Genomic DNA, 19,608 nt, shown 5'->3' on the forward strand with positions numbered 1-19,608 from the left:
GCAAAGAATGACTGACCTCATGTGTGGATATTTTTAGGATCTCAACATAGTAGAAAATGAATTTGCTGCGTCCCTGATGGGTTTTATCCTCTGTTAAAAAAGTGAGAAGAAATTAGCATTTAACTCGAAACCAAATAATATTAAAAACTAAATATCTAGTGAACTAACCTGACGTCTTACCACTAAAACACGCCGTGAATTTCACCAAAACGAAGCCTGGAAAGTGATTGGATTTGATGTCCGCATGTCCAAGAGGATGTGAGTGTCATTTCAGCCCAAACTATAACCTCAGGAGTGAGTTAATTAGATTATATGTTGGACTACAGGTGGATCTCTGGACCCCCTCACCCACTCCAGCAAGGGCCCTTGGGGGCTCCCCGGACCGTAGCTTTCACACCGTCCCCCTCCATATGCCCCCCTGCCCCTCACAGACATAACTCCATATCTGTGCCAAATATGAAAACAAGACACACTTACTTTCCGTTCTGATCTCGCGTTAAAACACAGATATTGGTTACTGTAAAATCCCGTCGGAGCGGATCGAAGCTGATTATTGGAACCGTCTCCGCTGTTTCTCTCAGCCACACAAAGAGCATTCTGTTGATTTCGGACAAATATCGGCTACCAATCCCATCTGGCCGCCTGTCGGCTATTCTCTCTGAGTTATATTTTGGGGCTTGTCAAACCGCCGGCAATAAAACTCACTTTATTACCGTCACGTGCTCAGTTTTTTTTTTCAGTGCTCCCACGCGGGTTCATAAATTATTAGGCCCTGCACAGAGAGCCACTTTATTCGATAATGGCGCCAAAGAAAAAAAACCCTTTAATCTCTTGGGGGTTTGGGCTGTGCAAGATTAAAACAAATATGCGTTTTGTGGTCCTTTAGAGTGGTTGGGCTGTTGTTTATCCTATTTTCGATTTTATTTTTAGCCTCTTTTTAAATGAGTTTTCTTGTTTTTTGAAGATTGAAGAACAGAATTAGTTGCCCTTGTGTTTTTAATCTAATTATTTGCCTTCCTTTAGATAATAGGACATTGGTGACCTGAGTCAAATCCATGCGTAAAAATCACATTTTGTGTGCGTAAAACAGTGCATCTCCAAGCTGTGGTTTGCGCTGCAGTCCTTTCCTCCAAAACAAGCAGAGACTAAACGCTTTTTGCATTTTTCCGGATGTTTCTGGAATGCTGTTTGGAGCATTTGTTTCCTGCTTTGATTTCCGTAAATGGGGAGCAATAAAACCATAAACTGGCTCTGTGAAAACAGACCGCGGGTCTGTGTGTGGCTGTATGTCACCTCTGCGGCTGCTGAGAACACTTAAGTGTCAAAACAATGCATTCAATCAGAAGTTACACAAGAAAATATCTTTAAAAATAGGCCTACTTGAATGAATTTAATGATTAAAGGCGTGGAAATAATTTTCAATCATGTTTCATGTGCAGAAATGAACAGTATTTTCTTGTCTGTTTTTTTAGTTTGGATTTATTCGTGCCATTTTCAGAATTGTTGCAAAATATCCCCTAAATGTTCATCAACCGCATCACAGTTAATATAAATTATTATTAATGCGCAGGGGGAGCGGAATGGCATCAGTGCATGAGTGTGGTTGAGCAGACAAGGTGTGCGAAATACATTTGAATCTTTCCTTTAATTAACAAAGTGTCACCGTCGTTTCTAAACCACAGCCCACTTGCATCCATGATTTATAGCGCCCTGGCTTGGCGTCCTGCCTAATAACGCCTCCCAGCTGCTGTAACATGAAATCTGGTCCAGACCAAACAAAAATGTCCCGGGACAACAGAGCGCCTGAAGTCGCCATGTTCGAGGTGCATTCAAGGTAACTGGGAGAAGAGAATTCTCATGACCTCCAAGCTGAATGAAGAGGGTGTAGGGTGAGGGGAAGATAGTGTCCTTACCAAAGTCTGAATCTTTATACTGATGCTGCTGGAGAAAATATCATCCTCGAAGCTGTAGCGCCATCTAGTGTTCAAAGGACAGCCTACGCAACAGCACCAGCTCTGGCCTTTGTGAAGCCAGTGAAGGATGCAGCAGTAGATCTGCACTGTGGTCTCATCTGAAGATGTTTTTGCTTATTATTATTGCTTTGATAATAAACAAGGATGCTGTAGCATTATTCCTATTAGTACAAGGAGCTTTCAGCAGCAAATCTGAAGTGGATCAATACTAGAATCAATATGTTTAAGTTATTTGTCACTCGTTGTGTTTATTATCATGCAGATATGTGTCCACAATGCATGTCATTTTTTGAAAACTACTTTTTAAAACATTATTCATATTCATTTAGAGAAAGTTCTATCAGCTTTGATCGAAGTATTAGCTTTCTGAGCCCTTTCTGCACTATTTCCTGACTGTTAACGCCCCCTTGTGGCTCATAATAACAACAGCACTCTTGGCATAATTATTTTAACAATGAGCTGAACATCCATCAACAGTTGAATCAAAGTACCACTTCAAATTTAAAGCCGCAAAATCCAAATGGAAGCACCTTCTACGTGACCTATCCTTATTATATCTCACACGTTACATTTGTTACAATCTGTTTAATCTAATAGTTAATGTGTTTAATATATATAACACTCTTTTGTCTTTCAATAGCTTTGCTTTTTTGTTAACAGTCTTTTTTTCTTACCTGTATCAGTTGATGTCGACTTGCTTCACTTCAAGGAAACTGCTCAAGCTGTGTGAGTTCTGAAAAATAGACAAATGAAAGAAAGACATTTTCAGTGAAATGCATAAGAATGAGAATTCTAAAATGTGAAAGTCTGTGGATAAACATCACAGAGAAGCCATGACAGAAAGGCCCTTTTGCTCAAAAACTAATGAGCACTATCCCACAATATAAATTCTTGTGCTCTATTTTGCAGTTGTTTGGTTATTATGAGTTTAGCCAAGTGAGGTTTGTTCATAAAAAAATCCAGCTCTGAGGACAAACCTGCAGGTTGGTCTCTTCTTTGTCCGTCTGAATCTCAAGCCTTTGCACCATCCTGCAGGGACAGACAGACAGGCATGTTTTGTAATATACTGACAGGGGACACAAACGCATTCTGTCTCTCTCTCACGCTCTGTTTCTTTCTGTCTGTCTGTCTTGTGTCTTTCCTTCTCTCTCAGGCTTTAATTTAACGTTTGTCTCATTCTCTGCGTCCCCGTCTTCCCTATCTTCTTTTTTCTCTTTGTTTCTCTCTCTCACACACACACTGACACATAAACGCACACACACACACACACACACACACACACACACACACACAGATTCGCTGCTGCATTGCAGTAGGTTGTAAATACTGAGTGCCAGCTGAGCTTGACTGAGCAGCAGCAGTGAAATACTGTCTTTGTTTCTCTCTATCTCTCACACCCCACCTTCTGCCCCCATGAGAAAAAATAAAAGAAATGTAAAATTCAAAAAAGGAAGAAATACTGTCTCTCTGTCTCTTTGTCTTCCTGACACTGGCTGCCCTCATAAAAATAGAACGTCAATGAAAACAAAAAACACGGAGGAAAGGGTTCTTTCTGTCTTCTTCTGTCCATCTGTCCAAGTGCGTTTTATGGAGGAGAAACGAGAGTCTGTTTCTTTTACAGAGGCCCCAAAAGATTACATGTAAAAGCAGCACAGAGAAAGATAACCAGACAAAGAGGAGAAAGCTAAAATGTAAAATTTCGACGTTTTCTGATCGCCTGTCTACTCAGAGGGCAGAGAGAGAAAACCTGTTTATAGCACCTAAATTCCCATGTTTTAAGTTTTTTTTGTTTAAATTGAAAATATCCAAATTCACCTCTATATGAATTAAAAAATATATACAGTTTAAAGAGTGTCTTATGATCACATGAGGGCTGCTAAGGGCTCAGGGATGCAGAAACATCATACAGCCTTACATTATTTGCCGTTATATTCTTCTTGAATGTATGTATTTCACTACAGCATCTGTAAGACATATGCACACTTAAATGTAGACATAGCTTAAAGTGTTCTGCATCAGGTCTGGTAATTGTAAACGAATGCGATTGTGTTATGATACAAGGTGAATTATAAAAGATGGATCTTTTGTATTCTCTTGTGATCTTTCCCAGTAGCCTTAAGACTTGGTTGGAGCATTTGGAAATACAGGAGCTGATGAACAGGAGTCTCTCATATATCCAAATGTGCAATCAAGTCATACAGGAATGATGTTCATAGATTTAGTTCCATGTGCTGGTGAAAAAGACACATTTTGCTGGTGCCATTGTGCAGACACAATACAATACACATTGTGCAGACACAATACAATGTATCATCACAATTACAAATTCAGATCCTCTGTAATATTCAGCAGTCCACTGTAAAAGCCTGATTCATTAGTCAAACTTATCTTTCACGCTACACACAACTAAAGGCATTAACATGAATAACATAGCAGTCCACAGCTAATAACTGTATTACATCTACACACACACATCTACACACACAAGCATCCAGTGGAGCAATGATTGGATAGCTTTTTCGATCTCACACCATCATGATTGTTAAATCGCAGTTCAGATGTCAGAGCTCAGTGTTGGTACCTGATGTGCGCAGTCTGCTGGACTCCATTTTCCTCTGCAGCATCCTGAGATCAACACAACAAAACAGAAAACTAATTCAAAATTTATTTAAAAAAAGACTTAAAGCCGATTAAAACGAAATGTCAGAAATCAGTGGAAACTGCATTTGTCCACAGGAAGTTAGGAAGAGTAGGGCTAGACAGAAAGCATACAGTAGAAATCTACGTACGCATCTTTTTCGCCTGTGAACTGCCTGTTTTTTTTTTTCACAGCCTGTAAACGTTGTTTTATGTCTGATGTGTGTCAACAAGAGACATTTATACTGAACGTTTTTAACTTTAAAATGTATCATTTAACGAATAAATTAGACAAACCTACATCTTTGGGGGGAGAAATATTGCAGAGAACCAAAAATAAAAATGTAGAGAGGAAGCGTCGTTGGATGCGCGCCGGTACCGAGGAGCAGTTCTGGGCTACCGAGAGCGCGCGAGGAGGTAGGGCTGCCCGCGAGGGTACGCACTGCACGCGCACACATGATAGTCAGCGGCCAATGGCGGGCAGGGTCGGCTCGTAAAACGTTTTACGACCAGTGTGTGTGTGTGTGTGTGTGTGTGTGTGTGTGTGTGTGTGTGTGTGTAAATCATATGGACAGAAAGGGGAATTTGTGGCAGCTGCACTCAAGAGAATTCTGTATTTCCAAATAAACAAACACTCACACTTATACATACACGCACACACACACACACACACACACACAAACGCACGAGCCTGGGTGAATCCAGTTCAAACACATTTTCAGCTGTGCACTTCTGTTTCATTTTCATTTGGCTGCTATTTTGTAGACGATGAAGAAATGTACAGAAATAAATGTAATGGTATTTGTTTCTGATAGGCCTGAAAACGATTGACAGTAAAGGGGATCTAACCCTTACCCCGACCTTATACAAAATAACTTCGCGGTGTAATCCCAGCCCTAATAAAAGGGAACTAAAAAACATATATTGAGGTTTTTTTTTCCTTCATTATTGTCATTATTACAAACAACATTTTTATATTAATAAAACGAAAAGACAAACAAAGACAAACACGTTGCCCGATCAGACTCACTTTTTAAACAACAACAAAAAAAATCTATACATGTACATTTCCATGTCTCGGTCACACTGTGAGTAGTATGACTAAAATAAAGAAAAAGAATTGGAAGTGGTCTTTAGATTACTAGCGAGGAGAATTATTTGAAATATGGTCGGACTTTAATTTATTTCCCAGCTAAATTATAAAATGAAAGTGGTCCTGCAAATGCTTTAACAATTATTGGAATTATAGTGATTGTTTGAGAGCTAATCTCTTCTTACATATTATTAGCCTATATATATTATTCTTGCTTGATATAATGTTTTATATTATTCTCCCAAAAATAAAATATATATTTTACTTATACTGTACCTGCAATGGCAGATTTTTGTCCAGTTGGTTGCAGCATAAGTTATGAACATTGACCTATATCATCACCTTTTAAGCTGATATGTTGAATTTGTACTCAAACAGTTATATTTTTACAGCAGTTATGGAGCAACAGTATTATTAATGTGCAGTTGTGAATGTGAGTCCAGTATTCACTCTCTTTAGCTCTGTTTTCGGTCTCCGCCAATTCCTGAGCTACTTAATGCTCCACTTTGTTCACCAGCTATAACTGCCTCTGTCTGCTGTTTGCTGCTGTGCAAGTAGTGCACAAGGGGTTTTTAGAGCCTTTTCACTGAAAACAGCTGTCTCTATGAGAGTGGAGAGAGTGAACCAAAACATTAAAGTTGTGGGTCAGACAGCTAACAATGACCCGCAACTCACTACAAAGCTCTGAAATGCTGAGGGGAGCTGCAGATTCATCTAATGATCCTCTGTATGTTCATCAAGTGACCCCTTTCACATTGTTTTTACAATCTGATACATTGTTTGTGTAAAATATCTCTTATAGCTGCTAAGAATACTGTAATTTTATCCCTGAAGAATGAGCAGTAAGCTTCAGGGCCACCCTTTCCCTTACAAGCTGAACCCACAGTTGACTGCAGTAAAGTCTTTTGTCTGGGGATTGTTGCAGGGCAATCTGGGAAATGCAGCAGAGGACTAACTGAGGTAGCCTAGAAAGTGGGCGCTTTAAAATCATAGCACTTTGTCACAGCATTTGTAACTCCTGCTTCTCTTCTGGTATGATTTTCCTGTTAAAGCCACCTTATATTTGATTAAAATGAATTAATGAATTCTTTCATAATATAAGCCGAATGTCAATTTTAATGCATTTTTATTCCCTTTGTCTGCCTGTGCTTTTTTAGCAATAGATACAAACACTGGGCTGATCACGTCTTTTATTTGGAGCATCAGATGGAAGCATAATAGTAATACATGCGTGAGTATATACTATCTTTCATGCCATAATACCACATGTCTTTCTTTGGTGTTTTTCCTCTGGCATAGATAATACACTCAGGTTGTTATTCTCACCTCTCTCTGCTTTATCATATTTATCTTTAAAAGACAAATTATTTTCCCTAATAGAGTGAAAGAATTTACCTACTATTTAGCCTACATTTCTTCACTTCTTGCATTCTTCCTGCAAGGGAGCTGGCTCCTATAATAAAAACTGCCCGTATAAATCACTTCCATTTTCATTTATCTCAAAATGACATCACTGTTTCCACCCTGTATTTGATGCTTGATCTTGTGAGTGCATTTCAATGGCCACAAGTCAACCAGAAGTTTAAATGAACTGGATTTATCAGAGCGTGCTTCATTATTAGTATTCAGCACCTTGAATATTCCAGGATGGCCTGATTAAAATAATAAGTCATTTAGTCACTATGTTCTTACAATGCATTTACAGTGGCTCTTCAGGGGTAGGTTATGTGCTGCCCAGTCACATTTTAAATGTTGTTGTCCATCTTCCTTCTACAAATGTAAGTAGCTGCCGTAAAATATTCACGTTCTACTATTTTTCATTTTCACAACAATGGCAGCCATCTTATTTTGAGGTGGTTCAATGCCACAATTCAGCTTAGCATTTCTACCATTTTAGGACCATTAAGGACTAGAAAAAAGGCTTTGAAAACATGGGACAGAAAGCAATCAGATGTTAAAATTTTGCCACACTTCCTTCTTGTTTTCTTGTAACATTTGGCACCTTGTCCAGACCATTTTAATACAATTACAATACTGCTACATGGCTGGTTATAACCACTGTTACTGAAGGTTGTACTCTGCTATTTGATATTTTTAAGGATCGCTGCATATATAGGACACAAACTCAGAATTAATTCTACCATATGCCGTCTGTTTTTGTGTGGGTCTGTGATTTATGGTTTGTCTTTTTATGAAAGGAAACTCTTTGAGAACATGAGAAGAAATAAGTTTTGACCACATTTTGTGCCTACGTTTATTTAAAAACTCAGTAATTTATGTCATAGTTCATCAGCAGTGAAAGAAAGTGGGCCTTTTAAATCACATGATGCATATTTTTGCATTATGTTACTGTATATATACTTGATAGATATTCCTTCTTTTTTCTTTTTTAATTTTTCCTTTTTTCTTTTTTAATTTTTTAATTGAATATTTATGCATTTCTCTTTTCTTAATGTAAACAGCTCTAAAATAAGTGGCTTATATTTAAATACTGTGAGAGAAGAAGGGTTGTTTTGATTCAGCTTTACAGAGGTATGTTGATTTTGTAAGTGTGTCAGCTTTAAGGATGTGAAGGCAGGAGGCAGGTCAATGTGACCTTTTATTTTGAAGAGGAAACACAAAGTGAAAGTAGACCCCGCTGAGGTAGCATGTTTATCCAGTGTTTTCATATGTAAACAACACAATTTGATTCTTCTTTGTGTACATTTGTTAAATTTAAACAGACAATTAAAACAGCATGGCATTTCACCCCATTATCTCTACATGAATGAACTCCCATGCCAGTTGAGAAAAATAATTATTCGATCATTTTCTAGAAATCTTTAGATAGGCTGATCATCTACATTGTGTCACTGAGTAGTAACAGGGCTATTTCCTGAAAAGTTGAATTTTCAGGGTATTTCCTGAAAGGCCAAATGTCAAGGAGCATAAATACTGTACCTGGCTAAATGCAGTGGAAAAGCTTTAAAATTCCACTTTTATTACTGGAGTAAATTTAAGTTGTCACTGAACATTTATGTAAAAGAGTGGACAGACAGATCAGCAGTGGTGGAACTAAGTAGTTTTACTCAAGTCTTTTCTTTTCATACTTCTCCTCCACTACATTTCAGAGGGAAATATTGGACTTTTTTACTTCACTCCCTTATCTGACAGCTTTAGTTACTTGTTACTTTACAACTTAAGATTTCTACATACAAAGTGCTTTTAAAACATGTTTTTTATATGTTAAACTACTCAACAGGAAGTATCATCACTTAATCAATTAGTTGATTGACAAACTATTTTGGTCCTCCTTTAAGTCATTTTTCATTCAAAAACATTTCAAATTTCACACATTTGTTGCTTTTCCTTTTAATTATTTTAATGGTCTTATTATTTTTTTAATAGTTTTGATTGTTGGTTGGACAAAAGTGAAGGTGTTACTTTGGGTAATTGTGACAGCATTTCTTACTATTTTTAGTACAAATTTTTAGTAATGTACAAATCAATCAATCGATTTATTGAGAAAAAATAATCAGCATATTAATCCATAATGAAAATAATCATTAGTCGCAGTTCAGTACTCAACAGACTAAGATTTAATAAGTAATAATCTAATAATAAGTCATAGCACAGTCACAGGGGACAGTTTTCATATACTTTGAGTACAGTTTCTGATTATACTTACACACTTTTACTTAAGTGGCATTTTCAAGCTCTGTTTTTTAAATTGTTTAAATAGATTTGGAACTTCAGGTTCTGCTGAGATTTGAACTCAGATCGCTGGTTGAGAACCACTGCAGTCTTTTACTGCAGCACGACACTTCCACCCAGCGGACAGAGTCGGTTACTACACACACACGCAACAGTGCTGATTCTTGGTGTTTTTGTATATTCTTCAGTCTTTAAAGACACTTCACATCTTTAAATGTTTTAATCCAGAGGCTTCACTTTAAATCAGCAAAATAATTCAGTATATTGACAAAATTGTTTTCTAACAATGAACCTTTTTCCCCACACTATGGTTCCACGTTCATTTCTGTCCATTTTTAATACAATTTATTACATTTAATTATATCGTCACCTTAAAGAATAGAGCACTATTCATATCAGGCTGTATAGTATATACTGCTGTTACTAGGTACAGCTTCCTGCTAAGACAACCACAGCTCGGGTACTGAACCCGCTGCGGAATCCTTTTTTCTAAGTAATCATTTTACATGTAACTCGCCTCAGTTATTACAGTCTATGTTAGTGCACCGTTGTGAATTAATTTGATGTTATTACAGACATTGTATTGGGAGCAACACTTAATCGGGAGCAATCATTTGAACATAATTTGCCGTCCTATTTAATTTCTGCAGTATTCCCTTTGTTGTAGTTCACTGTTAATACGGTTGTTTCGTTCATTTTATTTTATGGCACCTTCTAGTTAACTTCTATATATTTAATATGAATTTATAAAGCGTTTTTGTTGTTGTTGTTGTTGTTGTTGTTCCATTGTATTTTTTGTAAAACTAATTACTTTTTTTTATTTGCCTTTATTGCGCACTCATTGCGCTGCATAGTTCAGTGTGTTTGGAGTGAAATTGTGTAGTTTAACAATAGATTTCCTAATTTAGTTATTATGAAATATTTGTACATTTTCTTGTCTTTCTTCATCTGGTTTATTATTAATACCATATGAAGCTGTAGTGCTCTGTCAGTATGAAATAACTCACACACTGCCTGCGTAAAAGGGTCTGACTGACATTTTAATTTAGAAAATGAAACGAGCCTAACACTTATTCATAGCAAGAAAACGGAAATAGAATAAAAAGTCACTCATTCATTACACAAATAGTAGTATTAACGATTTGCGGCAGTTTCTTATGTCGGTTGCACTGAAGTCTTAAATACAGCCTGAATCATGGCGATAATCCGGGTTTTAAAAAACACAGGCCTACAAGAAATAACCAAATCCAGTCAAATGGTGCTCAGGCACAATCGCTTTTGTCCCACCTTTTAATTCCCTGTATAATGAAATGCCCTGTGTTTTGTGATCTCGTGGTCTGTAGAAATGTGACTGAGGCTGTCTGGTCTCATCTCCAGACAATGACTTTAACATTTAGAAGGACAGTTGAGGCTCCAAGGCAGGAAAGGGTGTCCAATAAAACCATATAGTCACGATGACTGTCTGGACTAAATGACTTTATGGCACCTCTCTGTGTGTGTGTCTCTGTCTTGAGTGTGGGGAAAGTCACGTTTATTCTCCAAATGCATGCTGTTGGTTTATGACCCTGCAGTAGGATGAGCCCTGAGCAGATTATATGGCCGCAATAAATGAGGGAAGCTACGAGGCTCTGCACTGACTTTGACAAAACAAGGAGGCAGAAATGTCTCTCTGTGGACTGAAACTCAGACTGCATACCTGAGAGCAGTGAAACACCTTGACGTTGGAATAATACAATCCTAATAAAAACAGCATTATTGGCCTATAATCCGGTGAAATGTCAAACGTGAGGTACTTTTGTTTTTCTCTTGGATCATACCATTATAGTACAGGATAATGATTATAAGACTGATTTTATTATTAAAAGTAGTCCGTTTAATGTTGTAGTGTAGTAGTGTGTTGTGTATGGTTGTCTATTTCATACAAAAAGTATAAACTTTAATTTTATCATAGCTATAATAATCCGAAAAAACTAAACATATTTCTATAATAATTAGAGTAGCCCAGTAGTAGTCTGGTATTATTATTATGTCGCTAATTATGGTTAAACAGTAATACGGCTACTACAACTACACACTTAGTATTAGTGGAAATATCAAATAAAAGGCGAAAACGGTGTAGTCCAAATTACCAACGGATAAACTGAAACGGAAAACAAAAAGAACAGAGGAAGCGCGTGGTTAACAATGATGTAATCCAGCTTTTATTTCAATAAAAAGCAGCACATGTTCGCTTAAATGAGCAGATGAAGGCCTCATTTCATCACATCCAGTTCAATCACAGCACAGGCCTGCCGCTGTAGGCTAACATAGCCTGTTGTGTTTCCTCTTCTCCCAGAGAGAATGTGTTGAGTCCGTCTCATCCTCATGAAAAACAATTGAAAAAAAAACCCCACTAAAATACCTTTGATATCCCTATAATAATCCTATAATGGTTGAGGTGATGTTATTACATTCTAATATGAGTTGTGCGTTGTTTCTGTATGTAGTCCTTGTAAAACGTCTTGTTTATTCTTACAAGAGGTAACAGTGATACAAAATAACCATCTGACTGCTGTCACACCATAGCTTAGCCATGACTGGTGTGTGTGTGTGTGTGTGTGTGTGTGTGTGTGTGTGTGTGTGTAAAGGATTATAGGCATGACCATATCTGCATATTAGACCCACAGTAACAACAGATGTAACAACAGATATACATAGCAACAATGACAACAACAGCAACAACAACAGTAACAACAAATATGCCCATTGGGCTACATGCACAGTTTATAAAAAAAACAAAACAAGGAAGCTTATTCTGTTTTGAGGAACAAAATGTTTAAAAGTCCCTTCTGCTTATTATTTTCGGGGAGACTGAGGTTGGTTGTAACATGGAGAATTGCTCCAGTCAGGAGCAAGATAAAAACCACATGATTATCTGTGTATGGACCTCTGAGACAGCATTTAAAATACATTGTGAATCACTCAAAAGTGTTTTGATGTTACTGTATTTATTGCATTCATTTAATAATTTGCTTATTTGTTTATTTTTGTTCATTCTGTAGTTTAAGTTAGGCAAACAATACTTTTCTGTTCCGAAACAAATGCTAATCTTCCCCACTGAGGTTACAATTGCAAGCTGTGTAATAATCTATAAGGTTGTGAATATGCATATGTCAGCATGTTGCAATGATATGTTACGATCTGCGCTCTTTGGGAAACACATGAGTACTCCATAACACTGGAATTTGTAAATTTCTGCAGCAAAATATGGCAGAGCATCCGGAGTCTCTCTTGCAACATCTCACCATGTTGTTGTGTGCATATGCAGCCATCTGGCAGAAAGAAAATATACATATTCAAAAAGGTATTTGCTGAAGTGGTTCATTTAAATGATGTTGGATATTTAAGTTTAAAAGGAGGCTAACTTGTTGGTTTGAACAGACTTCCCCTTGTAAAAGAGCACATGTGAATGTATCCTATTTGGAAAAACCATGTTAAAAATTCACATTTAGGCACATGTGTTGATTTTAACATATAAGTACTTGTGGTTTTCATATATTTTACATGTGTAAACAGCAGTTTCACATATACTATCTTGTGTGAACTGGACTGGAGTATTTTAAACCAAGAACATTAACAGATTTCCCCTTTAAGTTCAAGCAAACAAATGGATCATTAAACTACATAAATTGCTTATATTCCTGTTTACATCAGTTACCACTGCACTTTGTTTCACTCTCTTGTCTCTTATAGGCAATTATTTAATTATGAGTGCAAGGCTCCTGTATTATTTAAACTTATTTTCCATGAGTGTTTTATTTTAATTTCAAATAAACACTATGCGACTGTTTTTCAGGCCCCAACAAACACGTGCTCCGACATAAGAACACTCATGGGATTTATCTTTGATAGTCGCCTTGTAGTGTAGTCTCATCTGGCACACTGAAAGCAGTTTTTATGAGGACAACAGTTTTAGCATTAAATCATAAAACACAATTCACATCTTGGCGGAAAGCACACTCAATTTATGTGAAGTCAAGTATGTGTCAAGTAGTTTCAGTTTTGGACATGAGAGATATACAACCTTATCAAAAACAGATGTGTTTGAAAATGAGTAAAGTCTTTGATATCAAGTATGTTTTTTCATTCAATTTATGGATCTCCCTGTAAATGTTGACATTGTATTCTGAGCATTATTTACAACTACAGGTTGACTGTCCTCATTTTGTAACATGCAGATGGCTGAATTCTACACCAGAGTTCAGAAGATCTTACATGAAAAAGGCCAAAAGGAATTGAATATATTTTCTAAAAAGTGTTACAACACGTCCTGGTCTCCCATGCAGAGCTTCACCGCTGCAGTTTTTTTTCCAAGGCAGCCATGTTAGCTCCATAATCCGTTGCTTAGTAACAGCTGATCATGAGCTTAAAGATGTTGGGTATCTATGGAGCACTGCGTTTTTTTTATGAGCTATAACCTCACCTCCTCCACGCCTACCCTGGAAAAAGCAACCCCAAATCCATCATTCATTCATACTCCTCCTATCCCGGGTCATCAGCTTCTTCATCTTCATCCGTCTGTTCTGGAACCAGATTTTGACCTGTCTCTCTGTCAAATTTAAGAGTCCTGCCACCTCCAGGCGCCGGTCCCTGGTCAGGTACATGTTGTAGAGAAACTCCTTCTCCAGTTCCAGGGTTTGATATTTGGTGTACGGACACCTTTTCTTCCGGGTGGACTTGGCATGGATCCAGCTAGCTGATGGATTTTCTGCAGAAGAAGACACAGGGTGCCATAGATTCTTACTTTAACCACACACCACTATATTTACTTTGCTATCTGTGTACATAGCTGTGTGTGTGTGTGTGTGTGTGTCTGTGTGTGTGTGTGTGTGTGTGTGTGTGTGTGTGTGTGTGTGTGTGTGTGTGAGAGAGAGAGAGAGAGAGAGAGTGTGCATGCGCCTTGGGGAGTTCAAAGACCGACATAAAAACCAAAGAAAATATTCTCAGGAACAAATTTTATAAGCCTGCAACTTTTGCCTCATTAGAAAAAGAAACAGCACAGCCCCATAAATAACGTGTTTTTTTTAAACCCCATTGCTTCTTTTACCAAGTCACTCAGTTAGTTTGGCATTAGGGTTGTTTAAGTCCTCATTTTACACTTTCTTTATTTCAATAATTTAACATAACATGACATTGTGTAAAATTACGTTCCTGGTTACTGATGTCGCTATAGACCTTTTAAAATGTTTTTGGGAGGACAGCAAGCAGCAGTAAATACAGCAGTGTATCCCATAAAGACTCTAAATTACTGTCTGAGTGCAGGCAGTGATGATGAACAGCCAAACTGAGGCTCATTTTTAGAATTATTAAACTGCAGTTGGAGAAGGATATTTGAACCTTTGACTGATATGAAAATGCTTTATTGGCCACTTTAACAACATAAAGCAGCCAGAGAGTGCAATGAAATAATATTTAGACAGGCAGCCAGCAAGGGAGCAACAAGTTGGCTGTTTTGGCTTTGGCTTGGTAATGCTACACTCACACCACGCAGAGGACTCAGTTTGCTTCAGTTTCTCAATCACTTATTTGATGAAATTATTTGGAGAAGATCTCATTTACTCATCTCTATAAATCATCGCTATTCAAAATATTTCAAAGCTATTTTCTGACACACAAACAGAAGTTCATTCTTGTCTTCGTTGAGTCTATTGCATGTACATTTTAACAATAAACCAATAGCCTGCATTTACAGAAAGTTAGAAAGTAATAGCAGGAAGAAAATTAAATGTAGCAAATGAAAATATGTAGGCCTAATAATAGCCAATAAATGGTATTATTATTATTATTATTATTATTATTATTATTATTATATTATTATTATAAGCCCAGTAATATTGTTTTGCTTAACATCATTTTTATTTAGGGCCAATAAATGATTATGGTGTTTTTGCATAGACATGCTTGTAAAAGCCTATTGCTATTTTTTCTTTTACAATACAATAAGCATTAATTGCAGCACAAATCCTACCAGAGAAATGCAGCGCAACCCTACCTGCGTTCTCCCTCCAGTGACAAATTGTTAAATAACAGCAATAGCACCTTAATTATTTTAATGGACAATAAAGTTTTATATTTTACCGTTTACAAGACATTTATAGGGCTATAAAAGTCACACACACTTACTTACTTTCTTAGGCCACGTTCTCCCTCTCTCTCCCTCTCTCTCTCTTTCACACACACACACACACACACACACACACACACACACACACACACACACCTGTGTATGCACATGCTAATAAACATCACTGAGTTTGCTATATCTGTCTTTACCCGGGTCAAGCTGTGGCTGTGTTTTCCTCTCCTCGTCCTCTTTTTTGGGCTCCGGCTTTCTCCCCAGCTCCTCCACGGTCCCAAGCCGCTCTAGGACCACCTCAGTCGGGCTGGCGAAGCTGGAATCCGCGGGGCTGTCCTGTGGCGGCGGTGAATTCTCGGGTTTAACCGCCTCATACCTCGGGCTCGGATTGGAGAGGTCACCCTGAGCGGGGAGACACCCGGGAAAACTGGCCGACGCATGTGACAGAGAGGTCTCCGAGGTGGGGGTCGCACCCTCCCAGCAGCGGACGAATCTGCTCTCGGAAGCGGCCGCGGATGCGAGGTGTTCGGCGTGGGTCTGCGCCTGCGGGCCGTAGTATGGGTGGTGGTGGTGGTGGTGGTGGCTTAGGAGGTGATGTGGATGAAAAAGGCCGGGGATGGAGGCGCCGGGGGTGGACTGCAGCTGCGGAGAAGATGATGAAGAGGAAGTAGAGGTGTTTGTCCAAGGAGAAAAGCCGTTTAAGCTCGTTTGTTTGTTGGAAAAATGTGAAAAATCCGGAATGTGTGAGCCGGGGGTCCCCTCCTCCTCCTCCGCTCCCCGGGCTGTCTTTGCGCAGCCGGCCGTCGAACCCTGCAAGCCTCCCGGGATGAAATGTGCACCGTACGGCTCCTCGGTCTGGAGCCCCATCATGGAATAATAATTCGTTAGCGACATGTTTATTTTATTATTTCAATAAAAAGACACTTAAGTGCGACTGTAAAACGTTAGATGGGCTGGTATAGTGGCTTACATCCTCCCCTAAAATGGTAGTAATTTTTTTTTCCTGCCCTTACCTTCTTCTCGGCTGCCCATTGGTTACACTGTGGATCACATGGTTGGACTGTATTTACCCAGTATAGGAAATAAATCAAATCATTCTTTTGTGCTCAGAAATGTGATAGTAGGCCCACGACCCCGCTGCCAGATGGGCCTGAATGCAGCACACACTGTAGGTTTAAAAAAATACTTGAAACATTTTTACAGGCTGAATAAAAAGTAGCAGAGAGCCGTTTACAAGCTTGTTTGAAGTATGTGTGTGTGTGTGTGTGTGTGTGTGTGTGTGTGTGTGTGTGTGTGTGTGTGTGTGTGTGTGTGTGTGTGTGTGTGTGTGTGTGTGTGTGTGTGTGTGTGGTCTCAAAGTGTATCGGGGCTGAGATTAAAAGAGGGGAGATGGGTTTTGGCTTTTCTTTGTCTGGATAAGTGATTTTCTTGATCTTCAGCTTTTAGTGAAAACATTGTGTATTTCTTGAAAAAAGTTCATGTTGGCGCTATGTGAGCTTTCTTTGGCGCATACCACAACCCAACATGTCAGTTGTCTCCAGCTGGATCTGTATCAGTGGACTAGTTCACTTATCTGTTTTTTTTTTTAAAGCTGTCTTTTGTTGTTTATTTATTGACTTATTAACTTTCTTACTTACTCACGTATTAATAAACTGACAAATTAATAAATAAATTAATCATGCCTGCTTGTGCGATTGCACATAGATTAGATTACACACTGATTCGGATTCTGATTTTAGGCTACAAGTAAATTATTTTTATTTTTTATTGCGTTTGGATGTTTTGCTGTTGAGACCCGTCTCTGTCTAGTGGAAACCACGTATCTCCAGTTTAGGAACTCTTACTCTTGAGTTTAATTTTTTTAGAAATATTAAACAATTTAAATTCTCATTGGATTATGTGAAAAGTGCATGGTCACAAAGGCGAAAACAGGGCCCTTTTTTCTTAGCTCATAATTTACTTTTTGGAGACACATGGATCTATCTTTCAGTGGGTCTAACGTACCAGCTGTATATGGTATTATTTAGTTAGGTCACTCTAAGATACTGAATACTTTGCAATTGCCCCCATGCCAATTATTTAAAGACTTTCTCCATACATCGTTCTTGTGCCCATGTTTGTGTGTGAAAGTGAAATTCCATTGGCTGGAGAAGAAGGGTGACAAGCCAATGGAGGCGTGGTTTAAAGACAAAAACGAACTGTGATTCTTTTGCACATTTTCTAACATAGACCTTGATCGCTGTTTCATGTGCACTCTTAGCGCCATCTGCTGTCTGGGTGAATGAAAACAGGCGGGATTCCCAAACTTGTCATGCAACAAGGCACAAACATCTGCATTAGAGAGGGAGGCATCTTATTTGAGAGTTTTTTTTTTTAATTAAATATAACTCCAGAGACACTGTTAGTGAGTTGATTCCAAAAGGTAAAAACTGAGAAAAACAATCATTTAAACACAAATATTTCTTAGAGACTACCTGGAACCACCTGCCTCTGGAACAAAAACTGCTTTAGAATATCCAACTGTTTAATAAATAAGTTTATATTTAGCCTGTCAACCTTGAAGAGCTCTGGTCTTTTTCACCAAACAGGGCACCTAAATGTATTTTTCTTATTAAGCACATAATCAAGTTAGTATAAACTCTTTCAGCTGGTCTCATTAATAAAAGGAAGAAACACATGAATCAGCACTTACTATTTAATTTAACTGGACCCAGGAGGATTTAGGCCAGATGGATGTAATTGCAGTAAGTTCCTCTAGGAGGCAGTGTCTCTGGTAGTGAAGGTGGGAGGTCAAGCTCAACCTCCTGTTACAGAATCTGGGGTGTTTGCTGTGTAGTACTCATGCAGGCTGACTTACATTTATTCAACAAACTGTAAAAAGTAATGGACAGATGCTGCCAACATTGCCCACACTGCACTGCCATAAACTGACATCAGCTGTTTTAGAGATGAGTAAGTAAGTACTATTACTACAATTTACTCTTTCCATTGCTGTTGCTGTCATGACTACTTTGCTATTGCTGTTCTTAGCACACATTAGTGTGCATAAGTGGTATTTAAAAATAAATAATTGAAATAATGATTTATAACACACAATAAAATTAAGTTGTAAGCAGACATTTTAAGTGTTTATTAATGTGTAATATTTGTCAACAATTAGAACTCCTATGAAGATATATTTTATATTGAAACAACTGTGTTTTTACTATATTGTTATTCATTATACAATATAAGTGCCCACAAGAGGACTCACGGTTGTTGACAAATACATTAATAAACACTTAAAGCAAAGTGTTGCCTTTTCCCTGTTATTTCTATGACTGATACATCTATCATTGCAACTGCTGTTATTGCTTCTAATTGCTGCTGCTGGCACTAATGTTACTACTGCTACACATCTTAATACAGCTACCACCAATACTGTAATATAGCTACCACTGTAATTGTCACTTTCTTTTCCTTCTAACAATAGTGCTGCTGCTACACCATACAATATCTGCTACGACTCCTTTAACTACTACGACTATTACTGATACTGCTGCTGATACCTATTACCCCTAATACTGCCTCTTCAACTACTCCTACTATTAATATGGTTTGCACTCCAATATGCCAGTGTTATTGTTTCTACTTCTATTATTAGGATTAAAAATGTAAATAAAACAGCACAATGCCTAGCAATAATAATAAAAATCTATAAATAAATCTGTTTCAAATGTGCCTGTGCTGGTGGAAAAAAAGGCTTGGCAGGCTTGCGGTGGAGTTTATTGTAGGTCATTAGGTTGAATGCCTTTAGTTCCAACTAGAAACACAATCTCCCCTTTCATCTCCTTCTTTTTACGTCACGCACAAATACACACTCACGCACAGCCCCACTCACACACAGACTGAGTGAGACAAAGAGGTAGAGACAGCAGACTGTCTGCATTGCCCCAATAAAAGTCATTAGGTGGAGGAAATGGTGGTTGTGACGGTGTGGTGTTCAAGGTTCATTTGCAGCCTTGGACTCACTGTGTGTTTCTGCTGTCTTGTCCGGTGTTCAAAGTCTGGGTCAGAACTCCAGCGTGAAGAGAAGAGAAAATTCACTATTTAATACC

General features: G+C 38.1%; 1 protein-coding gene across 1 annotated transcript; it reads right to left on the minus strand.

Annotated features, from left to right (window-relative positions):
• Positions 1-11,574: 11,574 nt before the first annotated feature.
• On the minus strand, positions 11,575-19,539 carry LOC127371786 (homeobox protein Hox-D9b-like). Its single transcript, XM_051414863.1, has 2 exons — positions 15,709-19,539; positions 11,575-14,143 (listed from the first exon to the last, which is right to left on the minus strand). The coding sequence occupies exons 1-2, from the start codon at positions 16,403-16,405 to the stop codon at positions 13,899-13,901; spliced, it is 942 nt and encodes a 313-aa protein (XP_051270823.1). The 5' UTR covers positions 16,406-19,539; the 3' UTR covers positions 11,575-13,898.
• Between the last annotated feature and the right edge of the window lie 69 nt (positions 19,540-19,608).

Source organism: Dicentrarchus labrax, unplaced genomic scaffold (genome assembly GCF_905237075.1).
Source record: "Dicentrarchus labrax unplaced genomic scaffold, dlabrax2021, whole genome shotgun sequence".
Classification (NCBI taxonomy): domain Eukaryota; kingdom Metazoa; phylum Chordata; class Actinopteri; family Moronidae; genus Dicentrarchus; species Dicentrarchus labrax.